Here is a 16,394-nt window from a genome sequence, read left to right as displayed (position 1 = left end):
CTCAAGTAAATGTAACTCTTTTTTTATCATCCATGAGACAGTTTAATGACTGCTGTTATCCCTGTAGCTGTGTCAGTTCTGCGTGTCGTCTATGGTGAGAAACGGCATCCAGATCCTACAGATCGAGGACAGAACGATTCTTGTCAACAACACTCCATACACAGTACAGTGCAGGCCTCTGCTGACTGACCACGCACTGGGAACTGATGACCAGGTATGGGCATGTGATCTTTTTTTGGTTTATTTCCCGCCCCCTTTATTAAAACATGTAAAAGAATCGTTGATGAGTATTAGTCACAGGGCTTCTTGTAATTAACAGGAAGATATTAACTGCCCAGTGTCGAAGTCCCCACCATCTTAATTCATTGCTGCATCTCTCTAAAACAATTTGAAACTAGAATTGCACTCAGTATTCACCCCCTGATCCGGATCCCCACCCAAATTGAATGGGTTCCTGCATCGGTTTACTTGTTTTCATGGAAATATGTTCAGGTGTTTCTGTATTCTTGCTAACAAACAAACCAACAAACAAACAGACAGGGTTGAAAACCTCCCTGGCAGAGGTAAAAAAGCTTATCCTGGACCCATAGCTTCCATTCCATACTGTTACCTTATAACCATAGAGCTGTGTCTGTATGTGTATGTGTGTGTGGTTTTATGGTCCTGCAGCATGTCAGTCCTGTACAGCTGATGTTTCCATGACTGTTTAGTCCCTACGCACATTACTCACACATCCAACACACCACCGCCACACACATGCACTGCAGGGATGTAGCAAGCCGTTTTCCATCAGCTCTTCTCTCCTTTCAACATTCTCACAATATGGCAATGGCACTTCACAGGGACATTAGACAAACAACCAGAATTGAATGCAGGTTTCCCTTCTCACTTTCATCTGCTGCTTGTCTCCAAAGAGAATAACAATGTAGTGATGTCATCTAACGAGCCTTCAGATCCCCTTAAAGAAGCATGGCAGAGCTTGCCAGTTGCCACTAATTGACTGAAAAACTTTTTTTAAAGAAAAGAGCCCCAAAAAAAATAACGGGCGCTGGGCTTTACATTAACACAGACCACAAACAAAGCTAGGAATGCTTTTTGGTTGGTCTATTCATCATGCTTAATGCCTAATCCCCACAATCCTCAACTACTCGCTGCACACAGACTGCTAACCCATCACAGCAGGGCTTTTCTGCTACCAATTTAGCACTGAGTTGAGTGGGAGAAAGAGGAGAGTACAAGAACAATGTATCTTTTGTTTTAGTCACTTGTGTCCTCTGTCTTTCCTTTTTTCTTTGCCTTCATGTCCCATATTTATATCCGTTTTCTTTTGCAACTTTTGTCCACCCTTAACTTGTTCATATTTGCTCTCCTAGCCTCTTCATATTCTTTCTTTTCCTTCCTCATTGTTTTACCGTCTTTAAATATTTTTTTTCTCCCTGTATTTTCCTCTCCTCTGCCCTCTCTTCCATTTCAACATATTTATACTATGTCCTCTCTCCAGGCCTGTGAGATACAAGAGACGTATGTGTTTAGCCTGGCTGCCTCTGAAGAGTCCTCCCTGGCCAAGCCCAGCTCAGTGCCATGCTGGGACCTCCTCCAAACCAATGTCCAGGGAAAGGTGGAGTACCCTTTGCCACTCAGATACATGCTCTTCAGCCTGTTTCCCAGGCCTGATGCCGGAGTTGGATCTGCAGCATGGAGCCTCCCTGCTCCCATCCATCCAGACTTCCCCAGGCAGAGTTTGTCTGTTCCTGTGGGAACAAGTTCTGGGTTTGGCCTTAGCAGCAGGTGGGTGAAGCAGAGCATTTGTGGTTTGCTGGCTGTGACAGTTCATTTAGAGCAGGGTTTGAACCCCAGCTGGCACAAGACATCAAGCAGTGAGGCACTGGAGCTAGTCATAGCTTGTTAAAAATTGGAGATGGAGCAAAATAAGAAATGCCCTCAACATTTCCACTGTCAATCCCTCAGATTGTCTTATGAAGTTGATCTCTCTCAGTCTATATGATGTGTTTCTTTCTTCTGACTTTCTCTTTCCTTATTGGTTCATTCTGTTTGAAAATTTTTCTTTGAATCGCTTCAGCTACAGTAGTCTGATTAGATAGCTTTTGGCACATTTCAGCAAAAATGTAGTGTTATATACAATAAGTAGGACAATGTGCATACAATAATTCTCTTCACAAATACACCTCTGCATTCTAGTTTTTGGCTGGCCAGCAAGGTTTCCCTCATTTACGGTAGGAATTCTGATCTGTGTGTGATTAGAAAATGATTGGAGCTTCCTGTGAAAAGTTTAGTTACGGGTTAGGTTATTTATCTTTTAATTTGTTTTGCAGAGCCATAGTACTTACATATCAGGAACACCTTGGGGTGACATACGTCACTCTGAATGATGACCCCTGTCCACGCATGCTGATCCACAACAAGTGTCCTATCCCTCTGCTGTTGAAGGAAACTGTCAAAGGTAAGAAGATCTTTTGCTGACTGGAGCGGACACCTTTCCTCTCATCTCGTCCATTACCCAGACCTACTCAAGCCGTTCCATGTACTTTGCTCTGAACAAAACTTAATATTTTTTACTTTTTAAGCTCTTTGAGTGGTCATCAATACTAGAAAAGCACTATATAAATACAGACCATTTACCATTACTTACACTAAGATCTGTTATGTTATCTGTCATAGAAACTCCAAGGACTGAGGTATACTGCCGTCCTCTGCCTGCCAACTGTTCTCTGCACCATGAGCTTCATCAGCACTTTACCAGTTTCCCTGAGTGTAGGCAGAAAGAGATGTTGCCCACACTGCTGCTGAAAACCACCTCGGACCACAGCACCACTGACTGGACTGACCCCATAGATATCAACTGCCTCGGCACTCAGGTACAACAAGCATGTATGCACGGCATACAATAAAACTGAGTACACTCCAAGTCAGTGTCACTAAAATGTTAAGTAATTACAAATCCTGCGCTTTCAATTTCATTTCAATTTTGTTATGGCCAAAATAGAATGAAGCGGATTACTTTTAAAAACAGAAACAAGGGAGATTTAAAAGTGAATTTGGTTTGCCACCATTTCCCGAGGATGACTACTGGGTTTTCTGTTATTCCTGTTGTTCAGCCTATACCTCCTAGCACTGCTGCTACTGTGTTCATCTTGTGTTTGGTAGCCTGTTAAAGGTCTTGTAACCTCTCTTGTCAAGGTGATGCAACTGTGGAGAGAAATGATTTTTATTGTTGTTGCTGTAGTAATTGTTGTTTATTAGTGTCAGATCTGGAGTCAGGGGGGACTGTAAATGTGATCATGTGATTTACGCAGCAGAGTTAACGCATTACTTCCTGCATCTGTCGGCTGCACCTGGCTTGTCCACCTCTCACCTGAAAGGATTTGTTGCTGTTGTGAACGTCTGTGCAGAAAACAGCTTAAATATATGATGGGGCTTGATAATTAAGGGCTTTGTATGTTACAAGCAGGATTTTTTATTCTATTCTGAATTTTACAGAGAGCTGATGCACAGAAACTAAGACAGCAGCAATGTGCTCTCTCCTCATTTATATGTGGGTCAAATGACATGTCCTGGTCAAACATAACTTCAAGGGAAGCAGGCCAAACTAACACCATCCAATGTGACTATCTGGTCAGAGGAATTTGCAAGTTTAGGGCCCATAACAATGGGCTCACTTCTGAAGTGATTAGATTCATCAGGCTTCATATGATATAGATATGTACAGCTGAGTGTTGTCTGCGTAACAATGCAAGTGTTTTCCTTTCTAATAACACTGCAGGAAACAGATACAAAGTGAGAGGTAACAGTCCAAATGCATTTCACAATGCTTTGTGAAATGACATGACTAACTTGTGTTTGCATGGAAGAGTCATTGTTAAAATGAACAAATTGTAATATACTTGATAAGTACAACTTGAACAATCCTAGTGCTCTCTTTGATCCTGAGTGTTCCAGTCTCTATAAAAGGATTACATTTTATTTGCATATCCCTAAATCACAATGTGTCTCATAGGGCATAACAAGGTATGACATCCTCTGCTCTGAACCCTCAACAAGAGTAAGGAAAACCTAGAAACCTCAGAGAAAGCCACATGTGAGGACAGAAGTGAACTAGATGCTGCGTGTAACTGAACACATCAACAAAATAACAGTATTTACTACATTGATTAGAAGAAACTGTTTGTAACATAATGGAAAAGTGTGTCAATGTGTAATGTTTAATCTTATGATCTATAATGTCAAATGCAGCACTAAGATCCAGCATGAGGACACGTATAGAGACAGTGCTGTTTCTGTGCTGAGATAGATTCTAAATCCTGGTTGAAAGTCCCTAATCTTCAAATAGGCCATTCTTGTGCAATTATCACACAATCTGGACAATTCTTTACCATGATGGATCCAACTCAGGCCAATACTGAGGAAGCTGTGGTGCGTGTGTGTGTTTTTGCTCCGGTCAGTGCAAATCAAGTGGGTTAAGTACGGTGTTACGTAGGTGGGTGTAAGGTTTTGTGTTGTGTCTAGCCAACTGTAGGCTGGGGTTGAGGTTGAGGACGTCTATCTCTGGTTACTGCGAGGTCTGAGTCTGACCTATGTGGTAGGGGTGAGAGGTGAAAGGTCAGACTTGTTATGACTGCTCAGCAAAGTGTTCATCAGGGATCTGTTTCCTTTCGTAACATGAGGGACTGATCAGTCTGGACCTAGAGTGGCGGAGGCTAAAGTCGGAGACATGCATGCTGTAAAACACGCATGAAGAATAATGTAAAGAATACTGAGCTGCATATCTACTCTGTTTATAAAAGGTGCAATGCGCCTCACTCCATCTTTGGCTGTTTGAGTGTAATTCCATCTCCAGATTTGTTTTGTGATGTTGTTCAGGTGGTGTTCCTGCCCGGTTTTGGGTGTCTCTACATTGATGTCGTGCATGAGAGGGGTACCCTGGTTCTGTCTCTGGCAGCAGAGGGCAGTGTGGACACTATAATCAACCAGCACAACAAGTATGTGTGTTCTTGTGCTCTGTGTTTATGCCTCCTACTTATTGGAACCACAATAAATCATCTGTGCATGCACCACATACCACTTTGCCTTTTACTGTTTTAAAATGGCATTATAATGATTGATTTATAATAATTTGCATTTACATTTTCATGGAGCAGCAGTTACAGGCAGAGATAGACATCACTGTCACCACAGGAGGGTGCTCAAACCCTCTTATATTGTCTTGAGTGACATTAGATATGCAGGATAAACATGAGTAGAACATGATATTATGCCGTATAACCTGAGAAAACACATGCTAAAAGACAATACACAAACTAACTAGGAAATCATCTTCATTAATTTGACAACACGTGCAACATTTATAAAATAGGTGATAAAACAGAACCAAATGTGGAAATATTTCATATTTTCAAATACTGCTTTTCTGCTGCACATGCAAGATTTATGTAGAGTTTTACATAATTTGATTGTATTGTTTATTTGCAGGGATATTCTTAAATTAAACTTGGTCGAGCTCTGAGGGTCACTGTATTACTGATTACATCAACACATTACTGCTTTGTAATTTGACAAAATAGAAAATGAATGTAATGACTTGAGGTAAATGTAAACAAATGACATCTGTGTTCATTGTTAATCTGGTGGTTCAGCACAAGCTGAAGGTTTTGGCTTCTTTATTATCTAATAATCAAACTAATCATGGTTAAAACTTAATTATATTTCACATGAAGTTTTTTGTTTTTTTACTTTTAGACAACAAAAAATATTTAAGTTATGACATCCTGCTATACTTTTTTATTTTTTATTTCATCATGTTATTGTATTCGCATTTATAATATCTGTATTGTTTTCAGGTCTTTGAAGCTGTCCTTCAGAGTTCTAGTGAGTGAGACCAGTGTGGCTTTGAGTGATGACATCACTAGTCCGTCTGGTTCTGTGGAGCTGCTTAGACTCACGTTGACTAGGCTGCTCTTTAGTCTGGCTCCAGAACCTACGTCCCTTCCCCTGGAGCTGACAGTTGACCCTGGCATGGAAACAGCATCCATCTCGGCTCTGATGCCTGACACCTCTCTGATTGAGGTCTTCTGCTCAGCTCTGCAAATAGACAACCAGCTTTATAACCGGGCGAGTTTCCACTTCCCTGTGCTGCTGTGCCAGGATCAGAGAGTGGGAGTTGATCCCGGGGGTCCATGGAGCAGCGATGCCAACCCCACAGATTCTCCTGAAGCCCTCGAGGAGTTCAGACAATCCTGTTTTCTGCAGCTCAGGGTGACGCTGGCTGGAGACAAATGCACTGTGGAGGAGGTTGGTTTGGATAAGCTTTTTCTTTGTCACTGTAGACTGCTGTTTGATAACCTGAACATTGACTTGAATAATTTTGTCTTCTAACTGTCAGTATTTTATAAGCACTGTAGGCACTTACCTGGGTATCTATAACCCCAGTAATCATACAGTACACCCTAGCAACAACAGAAATAGTGTCAAACCCAAGGTATAGTATGTGGGATTATGCAATTTCTTTATTAGTTTAATTATATAACACATAGTAATAATTCAAATGTAACTTGTTTTACGACTGCATTGACACTTAAAAGGAAATCACCCTTTTTCAAAAACAGAATCAAAGTTTCCAAATTATTTACTTCTCTTTCCAGTCATTTCTCACATTACAGCTTTGTGCACATTCTCCTTAGGTCAACTTCCATCTCCAGCCTGCCAGAGTCTACCTTGAAGACACCTTTATTTACTACATTAAGACCCTGTTCTACACCTACATCCCTGATAGAGCTATAGCCTCAGCTACAGCAGAGAGCCAGAGGAGTAGAGAGTCTGGACCAGCCCCTACGCTCCCTGAACAGGTGCACCAATCATAATATCTTGTCTTAATTGAATCACTCCATTCTCATTACTAGTACAGTGCCTTACATATGATAGACAGACAGGCAGACAGACAGAGACCTCTAGAATTAATAGATTAATGAAATGCTCTAAATTACTTCTGTCTTATTCCCTCTTTCCAAATTGTTACAATTTTAAGAATGAGTGATTATTTGATACACTCTGGAACATACTTCATAATTATTCTTTGACGTTAGTGAGTCCTTCTCAAACAGTTCTTTATTATGCTGTCACTTTTTATTGTGTCTCTATGGTGCAGAGTGAAGTTAGAACACTTTACAGCAATCCTTCCTGGTTCAGCTGCAATGAGGATTTTATAGTGTTTTTCATATCATGAAACATAATTTGCTTTATCACTGCTCATATATGTGTCTTAAATATAAGGTTGAATGATTTACTGGTGCTATATTTTTAATACATTACAATTTGGCTATTTCAAATGTCTGTTTAGCAATCCAAATAATGTTCATGCCAAAATTCACAACTTTTCAAAGTAACAGCTCTGCAATTGAGCTCAATATAAAGTATTTCGGCAACAAAACAAACCTTGTGTTTTTACGTTACATTGCTGAAGGGGAAGTAATTCTATTAATGTTGCTGTCATGACAGAGATCAACAGTGGCATGTTAACCTTGGGGCAGACATACATTTAGCAGCATTCAACCTTATTATAGCTAACAGCCTGCTTACATCATATCTGCTCACAATAAGCCACTCTTATTGTCTAAACATGTAATGATGAAATAATTCTGCAAGGGATAAATGATGATCTACATATTTTAGTGTGGTTATGTTATATTTGAAAAACTTTCTTATGACTAATTATGTAATATTCTCCAGGTGCTTCAGTCGCTGCATGCATTAGTCAACCCAGTGCGGCTGCAGAGGCTGACCATCCAGCCGGTCAACCTGCTGGTCAGCATCCATGCCTCCCTTAAGCTGTACATCGCCTCAGACCACACTCCACTCTCCTTCTCTCTGTTTGAGAGAGGGCCACTCTGCACCACAGCCAGACAGCTTGTCCACGTTCTGGCAATGCACTATGCCGCTGGAGCCCTCTTCAGAGCTGGTAGGTCATTGACAGAGGAGGCACAGCTTTTAATTTCTCTGAAAAACAACATGCAGCCATATCATAAGAGTTTGTGGTGCACATATTTTCAATAACAACATTTACATTATTTCATGAAAGGACAGGATTTTTGCTTAAGTGAGAAATTCTATAAATGTACCTTTCGCTAGGTCCTGAGCTGAGTTTTTGAAATGATTGCTCCTATTTGGGGGGGCTCCTGTTACTCTGTGGCAGAAAGTGCAGTGAAAATATCCAGCAGCAAAACCCCCAAACTTGAATGGCTGGAAGCACGACAAAGATTTAGATTCTCTTATGGACATCAATTATTGTGAGATTTCTGTTTCCCACTCTTAGTGCAGGCAGGATGTTATGGTTAATCCGTGAATGACCACCAGGTCTAAGCCTGACTTTATCAGGCACTGTAAAGGTTCTCTTCCTCTCTCCCTCATTGTCATCCTGTCAAGTCTAAGAGTCAACACATGGTCTGATTTAACTCAGACATTCCCACATCAGAAATCACCGTTCTGGCCAGATGCTTCCTTCCTGCTGTCTCTCATTAAAGCCCTCATTTCTGCTCGTATTTCAACACCTCACCTTACCACGTTCTCCTCTTCCTGAGTCATCACGGAGAGACGGACCTGGAAGCAATGCATTCTGGGCCTGATTAGCTTTAGAATGTATGGTACTACAATCATGCATACACCCACAGGCGTAAATCCCCAGTCTGCACATGCAAAGAATAGACATATGGATATTGAAAGGCATAAACTCCAGTATATGCATGTGTGTGTGTTTAAAAGCATGACTCAGCCCTGTAAACATCAGCTCCTGTCAGGACTTCATGCTTTACAAAAACCACAACTGGGAGACTTTGTAAAGCAGAAAAGACCACTTGGCTCCACTGGAGTTTGTTACCTATCATTAGAGTCCATCACTCAAAAGCAAATTGACAGAGAATAAGATCAGAGCATTGAGAAATGGCTATTTGATTTTTGTGATGCAATTGTCAGTGCATAAATATCCATGAGCTTTGCCATCTGCAGGAGGCTCAGTGGATGAATGAGAGAAATGAGATTGTAGGAGACTATAAATCTAACTGTGTCAAACTGTGCGTCTGTTTGCACAAGTTTGTGTGTCTGTGTGTTTGTAAATGTTTGAGTTCTGAAGAAATACATTTAATACAGTGTGAAACATAATGTCAAAGACTTGTGCATTATTCTGTAAATTCTGTAAATGCATTTGCTCGTAAAGCTGTTTTTGTCACATAGAAGATAATGAAAGTGACTCTACTCAAGGGGCTTGTATGTTCAATGTTCCTCTCAGAGTAAATGTTCCATATGTATTGTCTTTTTATTTCTGTGTAAGGCAAATTAATTTCAGGACCACAAAAGAATACTGTGGGATTATACATTATGTTATACATGGCTACCTCCAACAACAATACAGTTAAAGTTGATTTATTGAAATATTTTCTTCCAGTCAAACTTTTTCTTGTGAAGCTTAACTGAGTGAGTTTCTCCAGCTAACACCAAAAGGGAAAGAAGACACTGCTGGCTGAAACGTCTCATAGCATTGAGGAAATGGCGATCCAACACACTCCAGAATAGTTTATAAATTCCTTGTTCCTAGATGCCAGGAGGTTGAAGAAATATTTCTGAAACTACTGATACATTTATATAAAACAAAGCTCCCAGCAATTGACTGATTATACACTATCAAACAGTACAGTTTAATGTTCCAGCATATGTACATAATTATTCACAATTGTACCCATCTGACATCCTGTGTCTTTCATCAGGTTGGGTGGTGGGGTCTTTGGAGATCCTCGGCAGTCCTGCTAGCCTGGTGCGGAGTATCGGTAACGGCGTGTCAGACTTCTTCCGTCTGCCTTATGAGGGTCTGACCCGAGGACCTGGAGCCTTTGTCAGTGGGGTGTCCAGAGGGACCACCTCTTTCGTCAAACATATCTCAAAAGGTAACACAAATGTTCAGTCTTAGAGTTAAAAATTACTTAATAATAAATAAATGATAAACAGTTTTTATTTATATTGAATTTATATTGCTATCATGCCGATATAGCAGGTTTGTTAGAAAAAACTTTGAGCTGTGTAATGAATTAAATAATGAAAGTGAAGAAAATACATATCTCAGCGCAGGAACACGCCTGAGGGAAAGGTGACACTGATTCATGAAGAAATAAGTACATATACGTCATATACTAAAGCAATTTTAATCTCTGATTGAATATTGTGAGGCTCTATCACTAACCATCAGATCTCATGATGTCATTTGCAAACTGTGAACATTGAATGTGAACGTGGCACCATTGTGTTCAGGTACGTTGACGTCCATCACTAACTTAGCCACAAGTCTGGCCAGGAACATGGACCGGCTGTCTCTGGATGAGGAGCACTACACCAGGCAGGAGGAGTGGAGGCGACAGCTGCCAGAGAGTCTTGGGGACGGACTGAGGCAGGGGCTGTCACGACTCGGTATTAGCTTGTTAGGTAGGTGTACATACACTGACCCACTCACTTGTATACCTCACACTATTAGTTGTTTTTTCAGTGGCATCAAATAAGTGGTTTGACAATAATACAATTTTGTAGTCCTGGTTTTTGAAAATTCAAACAAATGTGAGCACTATGTTGCATTGTCTTTAAGTTACATTACAAGTAATAAATTAATTTCAAGAAATACTTACTATACTAGGCAGTAAATCAAGCACGTTCTCTGCCCACTTATATTTGCACACACACACACATACAGTGGTTTGCACAATACAAAGAGCTTTGAGAGGGAGCAGTGGAGACAGCACAGCAGGGACTCAATAAACGCCCAGAGGGCAGTAAAACTTTATAGAAATGTCAGATCATCGAAACCAAGCAGCTGTTCGGATCTTTAGGTTACAGTGGATTATAATTTGTCATTCAAAGCATGAATGGTCAGGCCTTTTCTGGAGGGAATAAGTATTTCGGAATTCCTCTGATCCTTTGGAGTGAGACCCACCATCTCTCTGAAAATCTGAAAATGTCTTTCCCCTTTGTTAAAGGTGTTTTAAATTCATCTGTACAACCTGCATATTTTCACTGTGAATATTTTATTTCAATTTATTAACACGGCACATCATACAAACAAACTACCAAGACTTTTTTTTTTAATATTTTGCAGGAGCGATAGCAGGCATTGTTGACCAGCCAATGCAGAACTTCCAGAGGAGCTGGGATATGCAGAGCTCAGCTGGTAGCAAAGCCAAAGGCGTAATCTCTGGAGTGGGGAAAGGCATTGTGGGTGTTTTCACCAAACCCATCGGCGGAGCTGCTGAGCTGGTGTCTCAAACTGGATACGGTGAGTTCAGGATGTGCCAAAGATAAGTCCATGTTGAAAAAACGTCATTGCGTTTTTTTTCTTTATAGAGCTGCTTTAGTACTGTAGGTTACATTAGGCAGCAATTCTCATCATGATCAACACAAACTATGATGAACTCATTCTGGATACCAAGAGCTCAGTCACAATAGTCGAATAACCGCACAAGTGAATTAGAGTTAGTGTGTCAGTAAATTTGAAATGGAAAGCACAACATCTCCCTTCCGTCCTCTCAGACCCAGAGAGAAGTCACATGTGTATCAGGCCAGCCCTACAGTCAATTAGCCGTGTGGCTAATCATACATGAACCAACAAATTCAATTATGCTAAATGGTCTTTATTAATATAGAGCTTTTCTAGTCTTGATGACCACTCAAAGCAGCTTTTTGCCATTCACCCATTCACAAACACATTCATACAGCCATCAGAGGCAATTTGGGGTTCAGTATCTTGCCCGAGAACACTTAGGCATGGAAATTGGGTACCGCCGACCCTCTGATCGAAGACAACCCCTCTACCCTATGATCCAAATATGAGAAGTTAAGGCCCCTGGAGTGAGTATTTTATTACGGGCAGAAGATGCGGGTAGGGGTTGAGAAGTGGATCAGAGGGTTGTGTTGGTAAGTGCTAACAAGTCTACTCCAACAGGCTTGGCAGCTTCCTATAAGTGCTGTGACTCCCTGAGGACCTGACCGTCATCTATCTAATCCTCTGAGATCACACAGTACCAACACAAACTTGTGCATTTGCTCACTGCATCGGTAGAACTCACTCTAACAGCCCAGGTCAATATACCAGTGATATAGATTATAATTATACAGAATAATGTATTTGTTTGTGGAGTAATTCTATTACTATCCATCCTCTCTTATGAAATGGATATATCGACACACATACTTCCTCACACTGACTCAGAGCTAAACAGTGCTGCAGAGTATCACTGCGCTGACATCATTACTGGGACCTACTGAGGTCTTTACAACTCTGTTTAACTGTTTGATGACTTCATTGGCTCGCTGCTACACAAGGGTTATGACCTCACTCTGAAGTATGAGTATGGAGTTTTGTCTAATTTATTAGCCCATAGTAAACTTTAAGTTATAAGGGTCTGTTTTATAAAATGGTAAATGGTCAGTATTTATTTAGTGCTTTTCTACACACCCTCATAAAGTGCATCCATGAGCAGCACTTGTCTATCATACATCAACCATACACTCCGGCCCAGCCATCAGAGGCAATTTGGGGTATCTTGTCAAAGGACAACTGCAGCACGAGGGATGTGAGGGCAGGGATCTGATCGCAGATCTTCTGATTAGTGGACGACCCGCTCTCACTCCCGAGCCACATCCGTCCCCTTATCAATTTGATGTTGTAACCAAAGGGATGCGCACAATCCACTCCACTGTCAGACAGAGAACATAAGGCACCCTTCTGTTACACTGATGCTGCCTGTTGTCTTTGTGTCTCTTCTGACAGGGATCCTTCATGGAGCAGGACTGTGGCAGCTTCCAAAACAACTCTACCTGCCTGTAGAGGAGAATTCGGCTCAAGCCCCAAACAGCCACCTTAAATATGTCTGGTAAGCCCCAGTCATTAATCCTGAAGGCTCCTCCTTAAATTTCGTTCAGCTCTTCTTCTAGAAATGCAACATGTGGTTTTACCTTTACTTGTGTTGGACTCTCTCCAGAACCTGCTGTTCCAACTCTCATCATTTTTGCTGTTGTGTTTAAAATAACCTTGGAGAGTTTATTACCCACTTTCTCCCCACAAAAAAGCCTGAAAAGATATTTGACCTTGATCCTACACATGGTAGCCAGCCTGCTCTGCTTTGTTCTCATTGAGCCATGGTAAAAGGTTTTTATAAGCACTCTGCCGAAGCCGCCAGATAAAAATTGTGCTAGTAATTTAATTATGAGTTTATCCAGAGATCATTGCCTGTGCCCTCAGATGGAGGAGGAACACCTCTCTGTGTGAGTTGTAATGTTTTGGAGAGACTCAGTTTACAGAGGACACATGTTTGGGTACTGTGGAGTAAATCATCTCCAGCCCTGCATCAGATCTGAGTGTTCCACTGATTCCAAGATTACAGTGAAACACTCAATGTAATCATACACATGTATGAGGCCAGTGTGTGCAGAAGGTGATCAGGAGCCCTAGTAAGTGCATTTGTGCTATTTTAAAATGTTTTTTCTGAAGTTTGGTTTCCATAGTTATCAAACATTAGCTTGTAGTAGCAGTCTGCTAATGCCAACTGCAAAAAATCATAATTTCAATATTTATTCCGGACATTCAGGGATGGAAAAAGATACATCCTAATGTATTTTGAAATAGTATACAGAATACACTTATATTAAATGTTTCAAAATAAACACCTGTATTATTGTATTTTTAAAATACTACTTCCATATATTTATCAGCCTGTTTGATCTATCTCTTCAGCAGCACACTGACTCAGTTGAATAAGTGGAACATTTTTTAAAGCAACAGTTAAATGAGGCATGCCATAAATCTGACATGCAACCATTCAACACATAGTTCAAATAGTCTGACCTAAAGTACCTGTTTGGTAAGGACCGACCTCGCACTAGTAGCACTGTCAGCAATGACAAACAAGTCATTACTAATAAGACAACTGATAGCACCTTATCCAAAGAAACAATTTTCTAACTAATTAATTAATCAATCAATGTAAAAATAACAATTCAATTGTTCAATAGCACTGTTATTTCAGAAATATTCTCACTAAACACAAAACAGCTGACAGTAAGTTACACACTTTGACTTAGAGAAGTTGTGAGCTACAACAAATGCCAGTGGTGGCTGGGATAACAACCTGTTGTTTTCCAAGGCTTTGCAGTAAAACATTGCTTATCACGATTAGACACAAAAAAATGTGTGCATTTACTAATTTAAACCATCTCTTTGCATTATAGAGTAATGTTATACAACAACTCTGAGACTCTGTATAGTTCTTCTCCCGTGCACAGCTGACAAAAACTTAAGATACAGGCTGAAAGTGCAAGGTAACATCAATTGTGAGGGCTGCTAATGTTTCTTGGGTTAAATGGTATTTGTTCAATATTATTCAGCCTAGGATACTCAAAGAAACACCAAACCTAACAGGAACTGTTGAGAATTTATGCAAAAAAAATGGATGGAGAGCTGGCAACCAACACATTTCTCACCTTGAGCTTCTTCTTTGGGTCTCGCTTCATGCTGGATCATCAATTTTCTGAACATCAACTGAGTAAACGCCAATCAGAGGCTGCATTCATCAATTTACATTTTTATGAAATTATCACGTACACGTCTCACAAAAACTATTTTCCAGCATTTCTTACCTAAAAATACTATTTTATATTTCAAATACATGTATCATAAATACTGCCCATCGTTGTGGACATTTCACTTTAGTTTTCATCACCTGAGGAGTTAGCGATATGTTGCACTAACGTTAGAGGAAGATGAACAATGAATGCTCCCCTGTGGTTTCATTCATGCTGCATTGCAGTCAAACTGGTTTCCATCAGGCGTCCATCAGTTATTTTTACTTCTGCAAGTTGCCTACACACCAGAGGGGTCAGGCAGTTAGAGCAGAGCAACACAGAGCAGAACCAAACTGTCACTACTGTAGCCGCTTAAACCTCTGCTCTACAATACACCTGCCCCCCAAAGTAAACAAAGTGTCAGAGGAACATGAGTGAACACTTCAGTTCCTCCTTCCTATTACACATGCATGTGTAATAGGAACCATGCAGAGAAAATGCTAAAAATGTAAATTACAGGATGTATGCACACACACGGTAACTTGTATCTGTGGGTAATGTTAGTCTGACACTTGTGTTTACATGGAAAGTGTGTGTCAGAAGTTAGGAGGTCTGCCCTACTATATGTGCAGTTATATGTACACACTTTAGCCATTCAAAATGGTGGGGTAATATGGATGTGATTATTCCCTACAGTGTCCGGGTAATTAAACATTACATTTTTCATATTTAACCATATTTCCAGTTATGTCATAACTTGTTTTTAATGTACATCAATCTCTGCTTGTTCTCTTGTGCCTACAGGAAGATGCTTCAGTCTCTAGGGCGACCGGAGCTCCACATGGCCCTGGAAGTGACCATCGTGAGTGGCTCAGGTCAGGAGCACGCCGGCTGTCTGCTGCTCACCTCTGAGGTGCTGTTTGTGGTCAGTCTCAGTGAGGACACACAGCAGCAGGCTTTCCCCATCACAGAGGTAACTGATGGTCGTAAGCACATCATAAATCTCCTGTCCACATTCAACAACAGTTCCTGTGACAGTCCACCGAAGGTTTCTTTGGCAGTGTGGGTGTTGAATGTCCTGTTGTCTGCAGGTGGAGTGTCAGCAGGAGCGAGGACAGGAAGGCCAGCTCATCCTCACTTTACAACAGCAGACAGTCACAAGTGACACAGAGGTGAGGCAGAAAGTAACAATAATATAGATATGTCAGTACATTATGTACCAAGTATTTTCAATATTTTTCAGAAACAAGGTATGCTTTGATTTTATTTTTACCTCTGCCATAGAGGTTATGTTTTCATCTGCATGTAATTGTTAGCAGGACTACACAAAAGTCACTTTCCATGTGATTCTGTGAAGGGGTGGGCATGTCTGTGAGCCAAGCTCACATTTTGGTGTGGATCCAGGAATTTCTTTCACTTTCTTTGACATTGTGAGATAGAGCGGTTTTCTAAATTTTATTTCAGTTAACTTTATTTTATGCTTTAGTATTTATTCCTAATTTTTGCTATAGTGATTACTAATACAGAAATGGGTCTGAAGACCAACATATTTCCCTATGCAGTTTTGGGTCATGTTAGTGTAAAGGGGTCAGAAAAATCTTTAGTAACAAGGTCTGTCACTGATACAAATCTTTTCTACATGTTGGTGGAACAGCTCTTTTCACCAGTTTCTCTGTCATTACATTAAATCGACAGCTCTGATGTTTGTTTCCTTAAAATATGTTTTCAAGGCAACCACTGTCCTTGATGGTATACAATAGGACACCTTATGCAGCAGAATGAACTGTATTAGT

At 40.6% G+C, this 16,394-nt stretch overlaps 1 protein-coding gene across 1 annotated transcript in view; it reads left to right on the top strand.

Moving 5' to 3' along the window:
• Positions 1–16,394, top strand: part of LOC133965264 (intermembrane lipid transfer protein VPS13B-like) — a 304,206-nt gene that overhangs the window by 286,932 nt on the left and 880 nt on the right. Inside the window, 14 exon segments of the mRNA XM_062399726.1 lie at positions 68–214; positions 1,502–1,788; positions 2,334–2,461; positions 2,680–2,876; positions 4,879–4,997; positions 5,856–6,306; positions 6,696–6,860; positions 7,741–7,969; positions 9,768–9,944; positions 10,306–10,476; positions 11,141–11,317; positions 12,812–12,914; positions 15,406–15,574; positions 15,693–15,773. Of these exon segments, the coding sequence (XP_062255710.1) occupies positions 68–214; positions 1,502–1,788; positions 2,334–2,461; positions 2,680–2,876; positions 4,879–4,997; positions 5,856–6,306; positions 6,696–6,860; positions 7,741–7,969; positions 9,768–9,944; positions 10,306–10,476; positions 11,141–11,317; positions 12,812–12,914; positions 15,406–15,574; positions 15,693–15,773 (2,601 nt within the window).

The sequence above is a fragment of the Platichthys flesus genome, chromosome 11, assembly GCF_949316205.1.
Source record: "Platichthys flesus chromosome 11, fPlaFle2.1, whole genome shotgun sequence".
NCBI lineage: Eukaryota > Metazoa > Chordata > Actinopteri > Pleuronectiformes > Pleuronectidae > Platichthys > Platichthys flesus.
This window is presented reverse-complemented; position numbering and strand designations above follow the sequence as displayed.